The following is a 21,304-nucleotide window of genomic DNA, read 5'->3' as shown; positions in this document are numbered from 1 at the left end:
CTTTCATTAAATCTGTTCAGCAGTCAAACTGAAACATCACTGACTTTTTATATGGGATTCTAGGCATCAGTTATTTTATTTATTTAGAGATACGGCACGGCAACAGGTCCATCTGGCCTAACCAGCCCTTGCTGTCCTATTGACACTCATGTGACCAATTAACCTACTAACCCTTGGGAAGATGGGAGGACACTGGAGCACCCAGAGGAAACCTACATGGTTATGGGGAGAATGTATAACCTGCTGGGCTAACATGAGAGGGCAGTTTTAAGGTGCTTGGAAGTAGGTATGGAGGAGACGTCAGGGGTAAGTTTTTTACTCAGAGAGTGGTGAGTGAGTGGAATGGGCTGCCGGCGGCGGTGGTGGAGGTGGAAACGATAGGGTCTTTTAAGAGACTCCTGGATAGGTACATGGAGCTCAGAAAAATAGAGGGCTATGGGTAACCTTAGGGAATTTCTAAAGTAAGTATATGTTTGGCGTAGCATTGTGGGCCAAAGTGCCTGTATTGTGCTGTAGGTTTTCTATGTTTCTTACAGACAGTGGCGGGAATTGAACCTGGGCTGCTTGTACTGTAAAGTCTTGTGCTACCGAGCGGCCAATGATATTGAAATATCATTTTCTTTTTCTACACTCACTGGGATTATAGGCAAGGCCAGGAAGTATCAGCTATCCCTGTTTTTTTTCAATAAGATGACAATGAGCCTCCACCTTGAACTGCTGTCATCTTTCTAGTGAAGGTAATCCCATTCTGTTGTAGGAGAGGGAATTCTGGGACTTCAAATGGACAGCAACAGTGAAGAATTTTCAACAAGGATGGTGTGAGACTGTGAGGAGCAAGGAGGTCATAGTGTTTCCATGAGCCTGCTGCCCTCATTCGTATTGGTGACAGAGATTATAGGTTTGATAGCTGCCTGGCGTAGCCCATTTTGAAGGTGGACACTGCGGCCGTGGGTAGGGTTGATGGAGAGAATTAATGTTTAAAATGGTGGAAGGGACAATGGTTTGGTGAGCTACTCTCTCTGGGATTCCACTCAGTCATAAAAACACCATGACTCAAAGAATCACAGTTATTTTTGTTTCAAGCTTTTAAGTGATAATGGAGTGGCAGTCATCCAGACAAGTGGAAAGTATTCCATCACACCATTAATTTGTATTTTGTAGATGGTAGAAAGGAAGAGAGTAACCCACTGCAGAATACCCAGCTTGAGGTAGGTGTGTGTGTGTGTGTGTGTGTGTGTGTGTGTGTGTGTGTGTGTGTGTGTGTGTGTGTGTGTGTGTGTGTGTGTGTGTGTGTGTGTGTGTGTGTGTGTGTGTGTGTGTGTGTGTGTGTGTGTGTGTGTGTGAGATGACGGCCATATTATAACAAAAGTCCCATATCAACAATATTCTGCAGTTCATTTGCCATCTTCACATTGATACCATCAGGGAGGAGGTGCCAGAGCCTAAAAGCACACACTCGATATTTTAGAAACAGTTTCTTCCCCCTTTGCCACCTGATTTCTGAACAATCCATGTACCTATGAACACCACCTCACTACTCATTTTTGTATACAATATAAGAAACTGTTTTTAAAACATCGAACAGTGGAAAGGGTGAGCTGTTTCGATGCCCTGGATGTCAACATCTCTGAAGATCTATTCTGGCACAACATATTAATGCAATTACGAAGAAGGCATGCCAGGGGCTATATTTCATGAGGAGCATACTATATTACCAAAGACTCTAGCAAATTTCTGCAGATGTACCATATATCATATATGTATATATAAACATATAGTATATTTCTTATTGTAATTTATAGCTTTTTTAATGTATTGCACTGTACTGCTGCGGCACAACAAAAATTTCATGACACATGTCAATAATATTAACTACTTTAGAATTAAGGTCGTTACTGTGCAGAAGAACCTCTCAATACCGGAATGTAAGAATGTTTCTTTAAAAAGGACCCATTAGGACTGCAAGCCTGCTCCATCATTCCACAAGACCTAGATCATTGACACTTTCCCACCTCTCTTGATTCCCATAATATCCAGATAATCTTTGTTAGAGGGTTAGAGGATTCAAAAGTTTCACCAATCTCCACAAAAAGACATTTCTCCTCATTTCAGTCCTAAATGTCTTATTCTGAAATTCAGGCCATTTCAGAGTCTGCCATAATTACGGCTTTGTAATGGCAAATAGGGCAAATTCTCTGATAATGAAAGATCACCTTCCTGAAAGATGTTGGTGAATGAGGTGTTTCTGCAACCAACTATTAGTTTCACGTTCACCTCTAACAACACTAGCTCCTAATTCCAGAGTCAAGTTTAATTCAATTTAAGCAACAGGATTTTGTCAAACGTTAAAGCCGTAGCCCCGGCCTCTAGATCTATGACAGAGCCTTTGTGCTCCTATAATCAGGGTACTGGGACTCGCATGGTCACCCTTCCTGAAGGAAAGAAATATACTACAGTGGATGTAAAGAAGCTTCAAGAGGATGTGGACAAGATGAGCAATAGGCGAGAAAGTGCAATATTATGTGGAAATTGTGAAGTTATCCATTTTGGTGCACAAAGCAAAAGGGAAAGTATATACTAAATGGTGAGAAATTAGGTAATTTTTAGGATCAAACTTACCGATGTATCCTTGTATACAAGTTACTGAAATCCAGTATGAAGGTGCTGCAAATGTTTAGAAAGACAAATATCATGCTGCCTTTATTGCAATAGGGTATCAAGGAGAGAAGTAAAGATACCCTCCTGCAACTATATAGGGTATTGGTGAGATTGCATCTGCAATATCGTTCTGTTTTGGGCTTATTTTCGAAGAAAGTGTATATTTGCTATGGGGGCAGTGGGCTAAAGATTTACTAGACTACTACCAGGGAAGACTGATGTGCTTATGAGAAGAAATTGAGTGGACTAGATCTACAGGATATTCTCTTGCGTGTAAAAGTACAAGAGAAAATCTCACTGAAACCCTAGAAGTTACCATGAAGACAGTAGTGGTTTAAGAAGAAGGCTCACAACCATCTTCTCAAGACAGCTCTGGGCCAAGCACTATCAAGTCAAGTCAAGTCACTTTTTATTGTCATTTTGACCATAACTGCTGGTACAGTACACAGTAAAAACAAGACATTTTTCAGGACCATGGTGCTACATGAAACAGTACAAAAACTACACTGAACTACATGAAAACAACACAGAAAAAAACTACACTAGACTACAGACCCACCCAGGACTGCATAAAGTGCACAAAACAGTGCAGACATTACAATAAATAATAAACAAGACAACAGGCACAGTAGAGGGCAGTAAGTTGGTGTCCGTCCAGACTCTGGGTTTTGAGGAGTCTGATACCTTGGGGGAAGAAACTGTTACATAGTCTGGTCGTGAGAGCCCGAATGCTCCGGTGCCTTTTCCCAGATGGCAGGAGGAAGAAGAGTTTGTATGAGGGGTATGTGGGGTCCTTCATAATGCTGTTCACCTTGCAGATGCAGCGTGTACTGTAAATGTCCGTAATGGCGGGAAGAGAGACCCCAATGACCTTCTCAGCTGACCTCACTATCCGCTGCAGGCTCTTGCGATCCGAGATGGTGCAATTTCCATACCAGGCAGTGATGTAGCTGCTCAGGATGCTCTCAATACAACCCCTATAGAATGTGATGAGGATGGGGGGTGGGAGTTGGACTTTCCTCAGCTTCTGCAGAAAGTGGAGACTCTACTGGGCTTTCTTTGCTATGGAGCTGGTGTTGAGGGACCAGTGAGATTCTCCGCCAGGTGAACACCAAGAATCTTAACAATCTTGTTCTTAACAATCTCTACCGAGGAGCCATCGATGTTCAGCGGGGAGTGGTCTCTCCATGCCCTCCTGAAGTCAACAACCATCTCTTTTGTTTTGTTCACATTCAGAGACAGGTTGTTGGCTTTGCACCAGTCCGTTAGCCGCTGCACCTCCTCTCTGTAAGCTGACTCATTGTTGTTGCTGATGAGACCCACCACGGTCGTGTCATCGGCGAACTTGATGATATGGTTCGAGCTGTGTGTTGCAGCACAGTCGTGGGTCAGCAGAGTGAACAGCAGTGGACTGAGCACACAGCCCTGGGGGGCCCCCATGCTCAGTGTGATGGTGTTGGAGATGCTGCTCCCGATCCGGACTGACTGAGGTCTCCCAGTCAGGAAGTCTAGGATCCAGTTGCAGAGGGAGGTGTTCAGGCCCAGTAGGCTCAGCTTTCCAATCAGTTTCTGAGGGATGATTGTGTTGAATGCTGAACTGAAGTCTATGAACAGCATTCGAACATAAGTGTCTTTTTTGTCCAGGTGGGTTAGGGCCAGGTGGAGGGTGATGGCAATGGCGTCATCTGTTGAGCGGTTGGGACAGTACGCAAACTGCAGGGGGTCCAGTGAGGGAGGCAGCAGGGTCTTGATATGCCTCATGACGAGCCTCTGGAAACACTTCATGATGACGGATGTGAGTGCAATGGGACGGTAGTCATTGAGGCAGGACACTGAAGACTTCTTCGGCACGGGGACGATGGTGGTGGCCTTGAAGCACATTGGAACGGTGGCTCTGCTCAGGGAGATGCTGAAGATGTCAGTGAAAACATCTGCTAGCTGGTCTGCACATCCTTCGAGCACTCTACCAGGAATATTGTCTGGTCCAGCAGCTTTCCATGGGTTGACCCTGCACAGGGTTCTTCTCACATTGGCCACAGTGAGACACAGCACCTGGTCATTTGGAGGAGGGGTGGACTTCCTCGCTGCCAAATCATTTTCTACCTCAAAACGAGTGTAGAAGTTATTCAGTGCATCTGGGAGGGAGGCATCACCCACACAGTCAAGTGATGTTGTCCTGTAGTTGGTGATGTCCTGAATGCCCTTCCACATGCACCGTGTGTCGCCGCTGTCCTGGAAGTGGCTGTGGATTCACTGGGTGTGTGCACGCTTTGTCCCTCTGATGGCCCAGGACAGTTTGGCCCTTGCTGTTGTTAGGGCTGCCTTATCGCTTGCTCTGAAGGCGGAGTCGCGGGACCTCAACAGCGCACGCACCTCCGCTGTCATCCATGGCTTCTGGTTAGTGCGTGTAGTGATGGTCTTGGACACAGTGACATCATCGATGCACTTGCTGATGTAGCTGGTCACTGATGCTGTGTACTCCTCTAAACTGGTAGAGTCACCATCGGTTGCAGCCTCCCTGAACATGTGCCAGTCAGTGTGCTCAAAGCAGTCTTGAAGAGCAGAGATGGCTCCTGCTGGCCAGGTTTTCACCTGCTTCTGAACTGGTCTGGAGCGCCTGGCGAGCGGCCTGTATGCTGGGATTAGCGTAACAGAGACCATACAACAGTGACAAACAAAAACCAACAGGTTCAACAAATCCATCCGCAAATTGCAATTTAAGAAGTTTTGTTTGCTTTTCAGCCTTAATGTTTCATTAATTGTTTTGATTAATTTGGGGGTTTGGCTCTGACTATCTAATTATGTCTTAATTCAGGTTTAATTTTGACTGAACTTTAATAAATTGTGGGCTATGTTGGTGTCTGAATGTGTGACACCACCTTCAGGCTGCTCCCAGTACACCCTCGGATTGTCAACGCAAATGATACATTTCACTATATGTTTCAATGTACACATAATAAGTAAATGAACCTTAAATGTTATAGAAAAGATTGTAAACTGTAACTGCATTAAAATGTTGGCACATGATTTGAAAGGGTTTCACTCACCAGTTGCTGCTGATATTTGAGAAGTTTTAGTATGTTCTTTTTCATAAAAATTAACTTTGTTCATTTTACTTCAGTACAGATGTAGGTTGGGCTGGTATTGGTTGGTTAATACCGATGTTTCTAAAGAGAACCATTGGTGTTTAGCTATGTAAAAAACAGTGAGTTAAGACTCAGCCCTATTGAATGCAGGCACCTTGACCAGTTCTGTGGACCAAGTCAGATCTGGTGCAGGGTCCACAAACATATTGATCTCAATGTGGATTTTTAAATGTGAATTGGGAACCAAAGCAAAATGAATGTTATATTCTTTGAATGATTTGCTTTGCATTAATATTTTAAATGATTTATGTTTATGGTGTTTTGGACAAAACTTTATGTTTTAAAACATTTGCCTAACTTTTAGTTTTTTAATAGTTATTTCAATTTGATTAAGTTTTAATATCGCTGACCATTGGAAAATTCAGAAAACCATAGGTGAAGGTGGGGTGTCACAGTCTGTCAAAGTTTTTGTTGATATCTCTCAGCCGGAGACTCTGAAATGCACTGCCTACGTGTTGGCTGTGCCACTCAGTCTGATGCACTGGAAGATAGGCTTCTATGTCAAGTACTGCAGGAGCAAGGGACATTAGGTAGTAATTAGAGGTTATACAGAATTGAAACAGGCCCTTTGTCCAAATGACCCATATTGATGAAGATTCCCATCCAAGCTAATCCCATTTGCCTCAATTTTATCCAGATCTCTCTAAACCTTTCCTATCCATAAACCTGTTACTTTTTTGCCTTTTACCTTGTACCTGTTGTGGCAAGAGACAACAGTTTAGTAAGGCATAGAGAAATACTGTTGATACAACTAATATCCATTTATAATCTTAGGAGTTGATTTGTATGTAAAACAGTAGTAAACTAAGGAACCCCAGCAACCAAACACATTCTCCCAAGTAACAAAACCATTTCTAGTGTATACACAAAGTGCTGGAGGAACTCAGCTGGTCTGGCAGCATCTATGGAGAGGAATAAACAGTCAGTGCTTTGGGCAGAGACCCTTTCACCATACACTTCAATTGTTTATCTGTTTCTCAACCATTTTAGCTATGAATTAAACAACAAATACCTGCCTTTACATGAACTGCTCAAACTGGAGCCATTCCCAATCACATTCTACCTTTCTGTGAACTTCAGTTACTCAAGGTAGACCCTAGTTTTACTGAAATATTTAACTCAAACTCTGAAATAAACACAAAAACAGAAATGCAGGTAATCCAAAATTTAAAAAAAAACATCAAAAGAATGCTGGAGGCTTTTAGCGGGTTAGTGAAGAGAAGCAGGATTAAAATTTCAGAGTGATGACCTAGATCAGGGAGTCAAGATCTTTTTTTATGCAATGGACCCCTCCAATTAATTGTGGGGTCTGTGGACCCTAGGTTGTGAATCCCTGATCTACAGTAACACATACAAAATACTGGAGGAGCTCAGCAGGTCAGGCAACATCTGTCGAAAGGAATAAACAGTCGATGCTTCAGGCCAAGACCCTTCATCAGTCTGATGATATATCAGTTTTGATGAGACATTATTTTAGTTTCATTTTTTTTCCCACAGAGCTGGTTAAACAGTTATGAAATAAGAAAATAGGAAGTAACATTTCTATTCTGTTTTCTGTCAAAACAAAAGGACAACTTTAAAGAGTCTTTGAGTGAATGAGGACAAAGTTCATCCCACAGTGGGATGCAGTAAAGACAGAAGCTGATGGAGGGGTAGGTCCAGATATGGATGCCTACCGAAGGAGGTGAGAAACATAGGTTTGTGTGCTTACCCTTTCAGTTCTCTCAGTGATGTTATATTCGGTGGATGATACACATGCTTCATCATAATTTGGAAATGTATCTGTCCACCCGTCAGCCATGCATTTCTTGCTTACATTGCCTTGAAGAGAAAGATTAATGGATTTATTCCTGTTCATGGTGATTGGAACCAATACCAAGTGGAGTAAATAAATTGAACATTTTCTTCAGATTTTATTTTAGAGTTTTTTCTTTGAAACATTGCAATAACTTCGCACTTGAAAATGATTTTCATGCAAAAGTATGTAAAGATCCTCCACAAAATTTTTAAATCTGATTCTTAAAGGACTTTCCATCGAATGATGTTCCGGACCAGGAGTCATTTACTACAATATTACCTTTTGGTTTCAGTGTTAAATAATTGCAAGTGCAAAATAATCTCAAGCTTAGTTGATGTAGATACAGCAGTCGATCTTGTATTGGTCTATCCTCTTAATAAATTATACAGATGCACCTTGCGACTCCATTGCAGCAGAGAGTAGTAGTACAAGAGTGTTAATTTGGCTTATGAGTTGTGCTGTTATGCAGCGATGGTGCTACAGCCACTTTTGTTTGTGTTACACATGAATGAGTTAGATGAAAGTATAGATAGGTGGGTGGTTAAGTTTGCAAATGACTAAACGATTCATGAAGTTGTGGATGGCGTAGGGGGTTGCCAAATGATGTAGCCAGATATGAGCAGAAAAATGGCAGATGAAGTTCAATCTGGGCAAGTGTTGGATGTCAAATGTCAGGGGAAAATATGCAGTTAATGGCAGGACCCTTAACAGAGGAGGAATCTTGAGGAACAGTCCATAGCTCCTTGAAAGCAGTCTCATAAGTGGATACTGTGGAAAGAAGGTGACTAGAATGGCAAGATAGATAGAGGAGCAGAGTAGAATTAAGCCTTTCGGCCCATCCAGTAGCTCCTACACTCCATCGTGGCTGATTTATTATCCCTCTCAGTACCATTCTCCTGCCTTCTCCCCATAACCTTTGATGCCCCTGACTAATCAAGAATTTCCCAACATCTGCTATAAACATATCCAATGGGTTGGCCTCCACAGGCGTCTGTGGTAATGAATTGCACAGATTTACCACCCCTTGTCTAAAGGAGTTCCTCCTCATCTCTGTTCTTAAGGGATGCCCCTCCATTCTGAGGCTGTGCCCTATGGTCCTACACACCTCCACAATAGGAAACATCCACTCCATATCCACTCCATGTAGGTATTTTTAATATTGAATAGGTTCAATGGGATCCACCTCATTCTTCTAAAATCCAGTGGATAAAGGCCCAGAGGCATCAAACACTCTTCATGTCTTAACTCTTTCATTTCTAGAATCATTATTATGAACTTCCTCTGGACCTTCTGCAATGCCAACACACCTTTCTTAGTAAAGGGGCCCAAAATTGCTCACAATACTCCAAATATAATAATGACCAATGCCTTATAAAGCCTCAGCATTATATCCTTGCTTTAATATCCTAGTTCTCTCAAAATGAATGCCAATATTGCATTTGCCTTCCTTACCACTGATTCAACTTTCAAATTAACCTTTAAGGAATCCTGCCCAAGGACTTCCAAGTCCCTTTGCACCTCTGGTTTCTGAATTTTCTCCCCATTTCTCCCCATGCCTTTATTCCTTCTATCAAAGTGCAAGACCATACATTTCCCTGCACTATATTCTATCTGCCATTTCTTTGCCCATTCTCCCAATCTATCTAACTCCTTCTGCTGACTCCACCCATCTTCACCATTATCTCCACCTATCTCCATATCATCCACAAACCTGGCCACAAAACTATCTGTTCCTTCATCCAAATCACTGACGTACAATATAAAAAGAAGCAGTCCTAAGACTGACCCCTGCAGAACACCAGCGCCAGACAACCAGAAAGGGCCCCCTTTATTCCCACTCTGTGCCCTTTGCTTAGTTAGCCCATCTTCTTGCCACGTTTGTATCTTTCCTGTAAAACCACGGGCTCTTAACTTGTTAAGCAACCTCAGGTCTGGTACCTTGTCAGAGGCCTTCTGAAAATACAAGGGTATTTTTCCACTCATTCTTCTTCGTCTTTCCTGCATGTCATTTCCTCAGGCAAGATCTTCCCCTTAAAGGAAACCATGCTGACTTCGGCCTACTTTATCACGTGCCTTCAAGTACCCAAAAATCTCATCCTTAATAATGGACTCTAAAATCTTCCCCACCATTAACATTAGGTTAACTGGCCTATAATTTCCTTTCTTCTGCTTCCCTCCCTTCTTAAAGAGTGGAGGGACATTTGCAATGTTCCAGTCCTCCGGAACCATTCCAGAATCTAGTGATTCTTGCAAGATCATAACTAATACTTCCACAATCTCTTTATCTACCTCTTTCAGAACTCTGGCGTGCAGTCCGCCTAGTCCAAGTGTAAAGTAGAGGCTTTACACTTTCAATCCTGACTATCATGCTGGTGGATGTACAGTCCTTGAAAAATAAAACTGAAGGCCTCAGAACAGGATTGCTTTACCAGAGGGACTTCAGGGATGGCTGTGCATTCTGCTTTATGGTTATTAGACCCTGATGTGAGTTACATAAAAAAACATAAGAGAAAATATGAAGGTAAGCTAGCCAATAATATAAAAGAGGATACAAATATATATATCTGAAATATATAAAGAGTAAAAGAGAGATGTGAGTGGATATTGGACAACTGGAAATGATGCTGGAGAGGTTGTAATGGAGGACAAAGATACGCCTGACAAACTTAATCAGTATTTTGCATAAGTCTTCACTGTAGAAGACTCTAGCAGTACGCCAGAAATTCAAGGATGTCAGTGAGCGGAGGTGAGTGTAATTGCTGTTAGTAAGGAGAAGGTACTTGGAAAACTGAAAGATCTGAAGATACAGTAGATAAGTCGCCTGAATGAGTTAGCTGAAGAGACTATGGTGATATTAGTAATGATTTTTCAAGAATTATTAGATTCTGGAATGGTTCCAGAGGACAGGAAAATTGCAAATGTCACTCCAATCTTCAAGAAGGGAGAGCGGCAGAAGAAAGGAAACTATAGGCCAGTTAGTCTGACCTCAGTGGTTGGGAAGGTGCTAGAGTCAATTATTAAGGATGAGGTTTCAGGGTATTTGGAGGCACATGATAAAATAGGCTGTAGTCAGCACGGTTTCCTCAAGGGAAAATCTTGACTGAAAAATCTGTTGGAATGCTTTGAAGAAGTTACAAGCAGGATAGACGAGTGTGTTCCATAGGGTTCTGTGTTGGGACTGATTCTTTTACGTTATATGTTAATAATTCGGTTGATGGAATTGATGGCTTTGTCGCAAAGTTTGCAGAGGATATGAAGATAAGTAGAGGGGCTAGCAGTTTTGAGGAAGTAGAGAGGCTACAGAAGGATTCAGACAGATTTGGAGAATGGGCAATGAAATGGCAGATGGAATATTGTGTTGGGAAGTGTATGGTCATGCACTTTGGTAGAAACAATTAAACAGTTGACTATTTTCTAAATGGAGAGTAAATACAAACAATTGAGACAAAAAGTTGGGGGTGTTGTGGATAATCTTGAAGATCATCAGAGGTTACAGCAGGACATCGATAGGATGCTGAAAAGTGACAGGTGGACTTCAAGCCAGATGTGGTTCATTTTGGTAGGTCAAATTTGAAGACAGAATATAATATTAATGGTAAGACTCTTGGCAGTGTGGAGGGTCAGAGAGATCTTGGTGTCCGTGTCGATAGGACACTCAAAGCTGCTGCACAGGTTGACAGTGTTGTTAAGAAGGCGTATGGTGTGTTGGCCTTCATCAAGCATGGCATTGAGTTCAAGAGCTGTGAGGTAATGTTACAGCTATATAAGACCATAGTTTGACCCCACTTGGAGTACTGTGCTCAGTTCTGGTCACCTCACTACAGGAAGGACGTGGATACTACAGAGAGAGTGCAGAGGAGATTTACAAGGATGTTGCCTGGATTGGAGAGCGTGCCTTATGAGAATAAGTTGTGTGAACTTGACCTTTTCTCCTTAGAGCGAAGGAGGATGAGATGTGACCTGATAGGTCACATTAGATGATGAGAGGCATTGATCATGTGGATAGCCAGAGGCTTTTTTCCAGGGCTGAAATAGCTAACATGAGGGGGTATAGTTTTGTGGTGCTTGAAAGTAGGTACAAGGGGGATGTCAGAGGTAATTTTGTTTACACAGACAGTGGAGGGTGTGTGGAATGCACTGCCAGCAACAGTGGTAGAGGTGGATACAATACTCTTAGATAGGTGCATGGAACTTAGAAAAATAGAGGGCTAGATAGTAGGGTAATTCTAGGCAGTTTCTAGAGGAGGTTACATGGTCAGCACAACATTGTGGGCCGAAGGGCCTGTAATGTGCTGTAGATTTCTATGATTCAATGAAATGAAAAGGGATTTGGGTGTCTTTGTGCAGGATTCCCTGAAAGGTTAATTTGCAGGTTGAGTCTGTCGTGAGCAAGGCAAATGCAATGTTAGCATTCATTTTAAGGGGACTAGAATATAAAAGTAAGCTTGTAATGTTGAAACTTTATACAGCACTGGTGAGGTCTCACTTGGAGTATTGTGAGCAGGTTTGGGCATCTTATCTTGGAAAGGATGTGCTGAAACTAGAGAGGGTTCAAAGGAGGTTCACAAAAATGATTCCAGGATTAAACGGCTTGTCATATGAAGAGCGTCTGATGGCTCTGGGCCTGAATTCACTAGAATTCAAAATAATGAGGGGTGACCTCATTGAAACCTATCAAATAGTGAAAGGCCTTGATAGAGTGGATGTCGAGAGGATGGTTCCTACGGTGGGAGACTCTAAGACCAGAGGACACAGCGTCAGAATAGAGGGCCGTTCTATTAGAACAGAGATGAGGAGGAATTTCTTTAGCCGGAGGCTGATGAATCTGTGGAATTCTTTGCCACAGGCAGCTGTGGAGGCCGAATCTTTATGTATATTTAAGGTAGAGATTGATGGATGCTTGATTGGTCAAGGCATGAAGGGATATGGGGAGAAAGCAGGAGACTGGGTCTGAGAGGAATATTGGATCAGCCATGATGAAATGGTGGAGCAGACTCAATGGGCTAAGTGGCCTAATTCGGCTCCTATATCTTATGATCAAAGGTGCCAAAGCCAGAATGGGTTCCTTGAGGGGGAAATAACAGGCAGAATAGCAAAGGCGAGAGTCAATGTGTGCTGTTTACTTTGATTTTCAGAAAGCCATTGGCATGGTGCCACACATGAGAATGCTTAATAAGATAAGAGCCTATGGTATTACAGGAAAGATATATAATGGATGGAAGTTTGGCTGATTTACAGAAGGCAAATAATCAGAATAAAGGGGCCATTTCTTGTTGGCTGTTGGTGAGAAATGGATATCCAGAGGGGTCGGTATTGGGACCACTTATTTTCACATTATATATCAACGATTTGGATGATGGAATTGATGGCTTTGTATCCATGTTTGCGGATGATACAAAGATAGGTGGAGGGACAAGCAGTTTTGAGGAAGTAGAGAGGCTATAGAAGGATTTAAGACAGATTAGGAGAATGGGCAAAGAAGTAGCAGATGGTATACAGTGTAGTGAAGTGTATTGTCACACACTTTGGTAGAAGAAATAAAGGCTTAGACTATTTTATAAAAGTGGAGAAAATTTTAAAAGAGGTGCAAAGGGACTTGGGAGTCCGTTGTGCAGGATTCTCTAAAGATTAACTTGTAGGTTGAGTCTGTTTTAAGGAAGGCAAATATTAGTGTTCATTTTCGGAGGACTAGAATATAAGAGCAAGGACGTGATGCTGAGGCTTTATAAGGCATTGGTCAGACAACACTTGGGCATTGTGAGCAGTTTTGGGCCCCTTATCTAAGATGTGCTGACACTGGAGACAGTCCAGCAAAGTTCACAGGAATGATTCAGGAAATGAAAGGTTTTACATTTGACAAACAAGAGAAAACCTGCAGATGCTGGAATTCCAAGCAACACACACAAAATGCTGGAGGAACTCAGCAGGCCAGCCAGGGTCTATGGAAAAAAGTACAGTCCATGTTTCAAGCCTTCAAAATTTTCGGGCCTAGTCCTGCTGACCGGTTTCTGCCCAAGATGTCGACTATACTTTTTTCTATAGATGCTACCAAGTCTGCTGAGCTTCTCCAGCATTTTGTGTGGGTTTATATATGAGGAGTGTTTGATGGCTTTTGGCCTGTACTTGCTGAAGTTTAGAAGGAGGAAGGGGGATTTCATTGAAACCTATCAAATATTGAAATGTCTAGGCAGAGTGGATGTGGAGAAGATGTTTCCTGTATTGGGTGAGTCTAGGACCAGAGGGCACAGCCTCAGAATAGAAAGACATACATTTAGGACACAGGTGAGAAGAAATTTCTTTCATCAGAAGGTGGTGAATCCGTGGAATTCACTATCATGGAATGCTTTGGAGGCCAAGTGATTTAGTATGTTTAAAGCACAGGTTGATAGGTTCTTGTTTAGTCAGGGCATCAAAGGTTATGGGGAGAAGAGCACAGGAGAACAGGGTTGAAAGGGATGCTAAATCAATCAAGATGAAATATCAGACCAGACTTGAGGAGCAGAATGGCCTAATTCTCTTCCTGTGTCTTATGGTCTTATGGAAACCTGGCTGACCTCCACCCCCAGCAATTTGGATGCAGTCGATGGCTTCACTATTCTCTGCAAAGACAGGACAGCTCAGTCTTTTAAAGGCAGAGGAGGTTGAGTATACTCATCATGATGCACAAACGTGGAGGTTCAGCCCTGTTCATATGACCTGGAACATCTTGCAGTCAAACATCATCCATTTTATCCACCCAGGGAATTTTCTGCTATCATTCTGGTAGCGGTGTATATCCCACCTCAGGCACCCACTGGAGGAGCTGAGCAATGTAATCAGCAGGCATGAAGCAGGGCACCCTGATGCCTTCTCTATCATTGTGGCAGATTTCAGCCAGGCCAGCTTGAAGGAGTGAACAACTACAGCCAACATATCACCTGTGGAACCAGAGGAGCCAACACACTTGACCACTCTTATACCACCATCAAGAACACTTACCATACCATCTCACACCCACAACTTTGAAAGTCATCAGCTGTGCTTCTATTTCCAGCATATAGGCAGAGACTAAAGACTGTAGGACCAGTGATGAAGAACAAGAAGCTATGGTAAAGAGAGGCAGAGGAGTACTTCCAGGACTGCTTAGAGTTGGTGGACTGGACAACAGAACAATATTTATGGATTTATCTTCAAGTCTGAATGAATACTCCACAGTTATCTCCAAGAGCTTTATAGATGAGTGTGTGCCTTCGAGAACACAATGGACATCCCTGTAGCATTTGGTGACCCTGTGATCTCTGTCTCAGAGAATGTCAGAACATCTTTCAAGAAGGTTAACCATCACAAGGCATCAGGCCCTGATGGTGTGCCTGGTAGGGCTCAGAAAACCTGTGCTGTACTGTTCAAGGACATTTTCAATTTCTCACTTCTACAGTTGGAGGTTCCCACCTACTTAACGATCATACCAGTGCACAAGAAAGGTAGCTCAGTGCCATTCAGGTCCACTGTGATCAAGTGCTCTGAGAGGTTGGTCATGGATAGATTCAACTCGAGCCTAAGCAAGTACCTGGACTCACTGCAATTTCCATATTGCCATAATAGATCAACAGCGGACACAAACTCACTGGCTCTCTACTTGGTCTTGGATCACCTGGACAACAGTAATATGTCGGGCTGCTGTTTATTGACTGTAGCTCAGTTTTCAACACAACCATACCTTCAGTTCTAAACAACAAGCTGCAAAACTTGGGATCAGAAATAACATCTCCTTCTTGACAATCAATATTAGTGCACCTCAAGGATATGTGCTTAGCCAACTGTTCTACTCTTTCTACACCCACAACTGTGTGCTTAGACGCAGCTCAAATGCCATCTATGAATATGTTGTCCACACAACTATTATAGGCAGAATTTCAGATGGTGACCAGGAGGCATACAAGAACAAGATAGATCAGCTGGTTGGGTGGTGTCGCGGTAATAACTGTGCACTCAACATCATTAACACATTGAATTGATTGTGGACTTCAGGAAGGAAAAGTCAAGGGAACACACACCAGTGTTCTTTGAGTGATCAGAAGTGGAAAGGATGAGCAGTTTCAAGCTCCTGGCTGTCAACATCTGTGACGATCAATTCTGGGCCCAACACATTGAAGCAATTACAAAGGCTATATTTCATTAGGACTTTGAGGAGACACTCGCAAATTTCTACAGATGTACGATGGGCAGCTTTCTAACTGGTTGCATCACCGTATGGTATGGAGGGGCCACTGCACAGGATTGGCAAAAGGTACGGGAAGTTATAAACTCAGCCAGTTCCATCATGGGCAATTGCCTCCCCAGCATCCTGGACCCCTTCAAAAGGTGATGCTTCAAAAAGGTAGCATGCATCATCAATAAGGACCCCCATCACCCAGGACATGCTCTCTTCTTGTTGCTGCCATCAAAGAAGAGGTATAGGAACCTAAAGAGACACACTCAATGTTTCAGGAACAGCTTCTTCCCCTCCACCATCAGATTTCTAAATGGACAATGAACCCATAAAAATGACCTCAGTATTTGTTTCCCCTCTTATTTAAATAAGTAGTCAAAAGAGAAGGGAAATAAATACACACACACACACACACACACACACACACACACACACACACACACACACACACACACACACACACACACACACACACACACACACACACACACACACACACACACACACACACACACACACACACTTCTATATGTATACAGTGCCTATAAAAAGTATTCACCTCCCTTGGAAGTTTCCATGTTTTATTGTTTTACAACATTGAATGACAGTGGATTTAATTTGGCTTTTTTGACACAGTTCAACAGAAAAAGTGAAAACAGATCTCTACAAACTGATCTAACTTAATTACATTTATTAAACAAGTAATAATTGATTGCACAAGTACTCACCCCTTTCAAGTCAGTATTTAGTAGATACACCTTTGGCAGCAATTACAGCCTCGAGTCTGAGTGGATATGTCCCTATCAGCTTTGCATATCTGGACACTGCAATTTCCCCCCATTCTTCTTTACAAAACAGCTCAAGCTCTGTCATTCTCAAGCTTTGTTGTTTTTAAGCCATTCCTGTGTAACTTTGGTTTGTGCTTGGTGTCACTGTCTTGCTGGAAAACAAATCTTCTTCCAAGTTGCAGTTCTCTTGCAGACTGCATCATGCTTCCTCCAGGATTTCCCTGTATTGTGCTACATTCATTTTACTCTCTATCTTCACAAGCCTTCCAGGACCTGCTGCAGTGAACCATCCGCACAGCATGATGCAGCCACCACCATGCTTCACAATGGAAAGGTGTTTTTTTGATGATGTGCGGTGTTTGGCTTATGCCAAACATAGAAACATAGAAACATAGAAAATAGGTGCAGGAGTAGGCCATTCGGCCCTTCGAGCCTGCACTGCCATTCAGTATGATCATGGCTGATCATCCAACTCAAAACCCTGTACCTGCTTTCTCTCCATACCCCCTAATCCTTTTAGCCACAAGGGCCATATCTAACTTCCTTTTAAATATAGCCAATGAACCAGCCTCAACTGTTTCCTGTGGCAGAGAATTCCACAGATTCACCACTCTCTGTGTGAAGAAGTTTTTCCTTATCTCGGTCCTAAAAGGCTTCCTCTTTATCCTTAAACTGTGACCCCCTCGTTCTGGACTTCCCCAACATCGGAAACAATCTTCCTGCATCTAGCCTGTCCAATCCCTTTAGAATTTTATATGTTTCAATAAGATCCCCCCTCAATCTTCTAAATTCCAGTGAGTATAAGCCTAGTCGATCCAGTCTTTCTTCACATGAAAGTCCTGCCATCCCAGGACTCAATCTGGTGAACCTTCTCTGTACTCCCTCTATGGCAAGAATGTCTTTCCTCAGATTAGGGGACCAAAACTGCACACAATACTCTAGGTGCGGTCTCACCAAAGCCTTGTACAACTGCGGTAGAACCTCCCTGCTCCTGTACTCAAATCCTTTTGCTATGAATGCCAACATACCATTTGCCTTTTTCACCGCCTGCTGTACCTGCATGTCCACCTTCAATGACTGGTGTACAATGACACCCAGGTCTCGTTGCACCTCCACTTTTCCTAATCGGCCACCGTTCAGATAATAATCTGTTTTCCTGTTCTTGAAACCAAAGTGGATAACCTCACATTTATCCACATTAAATTGCATCTGCCATGAATTTGCCCACTCACCTAACCTATCCAAGTCACCCTGCATCCTCTTAGCATCCTCCTCACAGCTAACACCACTGCCCAGCTTTGTGTCATCTGCAAACTTGGAGATGCTGCATTTAGTTCCCTCGTCTAAATCATTAATATATATTGTAAACAACTGGGTCCCAGCACTGAGCCTTGCGGTACCCCACTAGTCACTGCCTGCCATTCTGAAAAGGTCCTGTTTACTCCCACTCTTTGCTTCCTGTCTGCCAACCAATTCTCTATCCACATCAATACCATACCCCCAATACCGTGTGCTTTAAGTTTGCACACTAATCTCCTGTGTGGGACCTTGTCAAAAGCCTTTTGAAAATCTAAATATACCACATCCACTGGCTCTCTCCTATCTATTATGATATCAGCCCCCTCCTTCCTAAGAATCGCAAGATCGCTATTAATTCGGGTCTTGGACCCAGGAAATGAGAGACAATGCAACGGATTTGACCATTTTTCTTAGAGACACCTGTGTGAATTGCGACTCTATACTACGTGCCAGCTATCAGGGACATGGACACCCTCGGGCAATGTGGGGTGGGGATTGTATCACTCTACCTTGAGTGACATCTACAACTCTGCCAGTCATGATAAAAAGGAGACTGCAGGAGGCAGTACCCCAGCGACGCACCAGAAGGAGACACCATCGCTCATCGCTCCCGTGAGGACGGGAAGCCGTTCGGGAGCCACGTGTGATTCGGTTCCCCTAGCCTGGGGAGCGAGTGGCTGATAACCCCGAAAAGGACTTCGAAATGACAACGGGGAACCCACGTTCCCGATTCAACGATTTCAGTCCAAAAGGCTGGCAAGTTTACTTTCTCTCTCCAACATGTGAGACCCAGCGGTCCCCGAAAGGCTAAAAGCCTGCATGAACTCCAGAGACTTTGATATTTCCATCGGACAATAGTTTTACCCCTAGACAAACGATAGAGCTACTTCTTATTGTTGATTATTACTATACCCGCGCTTTAGATTGAGTATTGATGACGTATGTTATCTGAATGTTTGTATTAACCTTACTTTTGTGCCCCTTTATAAATAAAAACGTTTAAAAATAGTACCATCAGATTTCAGCGGACCTCGCTATCTTTGCTGGTAAGTGACCCAGTTATGGGGTTCATAACATATCCACTCTACTAGTTACATCTTCAAAAAATTCTATAAGATTCATCAGACATGATTTTCCTTTCACAAATCCATGCTGACTTTGTCCGATGATTTCACCTCTTTCCAAATGTGCTGTTATCACATCTTTGATAACCGACTCTAGCATTTTCCCCACCACCGATGTCAGATCACCGGTCTATAATTCCCCGGTTTCTCTCTCCCTCCTTTTTTAAAAAGTGGGGTTACATTAGCCACCCTCCAATCCTCAGGAACTAATCCAAGATCTAAGGAGTTTTGAAAAATTATCACTAATGCATCCACTATTTCTTGGGCTACTTCCTTAAGCACTCTGGGATGCAGACCATCTGGCCCTAGGGATTTATCTGCCTTTAATCCCTTCAATTTACCTAACACCACTTCCCTACTAACATGTATTTTCCTCAGTTCCTCCATCTCAGTAGACCCTCGGTCCCCTACTATTTCTGGAAGATTATTTATGTCCTCCTTAGTGAAGACAGAACCAAAGTAGTTATTCAACTGGTCTGCCATGTCCTTGTTCCCTATGATCAATTCACCTGTTTCTGACTGTAAGGGACATAGCATTTAGTCTGATGGCCAAAAAGGCTCAATTTTGGTTTCATCATACTCTAGAACCTTCTTCCAGCTGACTTCAGTCTCTTACGTGCCTTCAGGGGAACTCTAGCTGAGATTTCATGTGTTTTTTTCGACAGTGGATTTCTCTTTGCCACTCTCCCATAAAGCTGCGACTGGTGAAATATCCAGGCAACAGTTGTATGTGCAGTCTTTCCCATCTTAGTCACTGAAGCTTGTACCTCCTGTCATAGGTCTCTTGGTGGCCACACTCACTAGTCCTCTTCTTGCATGGCCACTCAGTTTTTGAGGACAGCCTGCTCTAGGCAGATTTTAAGTTGTGCCATATTCTTTCCATTTGTTGATGATTGACTTAACTGTACTCCAAGGGATATTCAGTGACTTGGAAATTTTCTTGTATCCATCTCCTGACTTGTGCTTTTCAAGAACTTTTCTTTGGAGTTGCTTGGAGCGTTCTTTTGTCTGCATGATGTAATTTTTGCAAGGATACTGACTCACCAGCAGTTGGGCCTTCCAGATAGAAATTTATTTTTACTACAATCGACTGAAACAATTTGTGTGCACACAGGTCTCCAAAAACAGATCTCCATTTAACTAATCATGTGACTTCTAAAACCAATTGGCTGCACCAGTCATGATTTGGTGTGTCATATTAAAGGGGGGGGGGGGTGAATAATTATGCAATCAATTATTTTGTGTTTTATATTTGTAATGAATTTAGATCACTTTGTAGAGATCTGTTTTCACTTTGACACAGAAGAGTCTTTTTCTGTTGATCAGTGTCAAAAACCTAATTAAATCCACTGTGATTCAATGTTGTAAAATAATAAAACATGAAAACTTCTGGGGAGGAGTGCGAATACTTTTTATAGGTGCTTTATATTGTATATATAAAAGACTGTATAAATGTTTGAGTAATTTATATTTTTTATTATTATGTATTGCAATGCACTAGTGCCGCAAAACAAAAAGAATCGTGAGAAATGCCAGGTCAATTATATTAAATCTGATTCTGATTCTGATCTATCTTCACTCCGTTCTAGTTCCCAAGCTCCTTCTTCTTAGTAACAGCAACTATACTCACTTCTGCCCTTTGGCACTCTTGAATTTCTGGCACATTGCCAATGTCTCCTACAGTGAAGACTGAGATAAAATATTTATTAAGTTCATCCACCATTTCTTTGCATTCATTCCCAAAATCATCCTCATGAACCTCCTCTGACTCTCCCCAGTTCCTTTATTGGATGGGGTATTGAATGGAAGAGTAAGGAAATCATGTTGCAGTTGTATAAAACTTTGGTTAGATCATACTTGGAATATTGTGTCCAATTCTAGTTGCCCAATAATAGAAAGGAAATGGAGGTTTGGCAAAGGAGTAGAAGAGGTTCTCAGAAAGCTGTCTTGATTGAAGAGTATGAGCTTTAAGGGTGGACAAACCTGGGTTGTTTAGAGTGGCAGTGTTTGAAGGGAGACCTGACAAAATATTTTTAAAGTGAGGAGGGGCATAGACAGGATAGAGAAGCAAAATTTTATTTCCATCTAAAATGCAGAATATATACATTTAAGATGAGAAGGGAATTTGTTACATTAATAGCCAGAAGATCTGTTTTATTTAAATGGAAAGATTGTTATCCCCCACTACATTTTAATGGTTTTCCCAAACTATAACATGTTTAAACTTAGAAAAAATTATGAGTGGCACTATCAACCCTTCGGTTAAATTTGAAGAAACTTGGAGGCCATTTATTCACCATTTT

The 21,304-nt window shown here is 42.4% G+C and overlaps 1 protein-coding gene across 3 annotated transcripts in view; it reads right to left on the bottom strand.

Moving 5' to 3' along the window:
• Nucleotides 1-21,304, bottom strand: part of LOC140732348 (vasoactive intestinal polypeptide receptor 2-like) — a 152,019-nt gene that overhangs the window by 86,685 nt on the left and 44,030 nt on the right. For all 3 annotated transcript variants that reach the window (XM_073054860.1, XM_073054862.1, XM_073054859.1), the window contains one exon: nt 7,516-7,625. In XM_073054860.1, the coding sequence (XP_072910961.1) occupies nt 7,516-7,625 (110 nt within the window). The remainder of the gene's footprint in view (nt 1-7,515; nt 7,626-21,304) is intronic.

The sequence above is a fragment of the Hemitrygon akajei genome, chromosome 8 (genome assembly GCF_048418815.1).
Source record: "Hemitrygon akajei chromosome 8, sHemAka1.3, whole genome shotgun sequence".
Classification (NCBI taxonomy): Eukaryota; Metazoa; Chordata; class Chondrichthyes; order Myliobatiformes; family Dasyatidae; genus Hemitrygon; species Hemitrygon akajei.
Note: the sequence above shows the minus strand (reverse complement) of the source record. Positions and strands in the feature narration are given on the sequence as shown.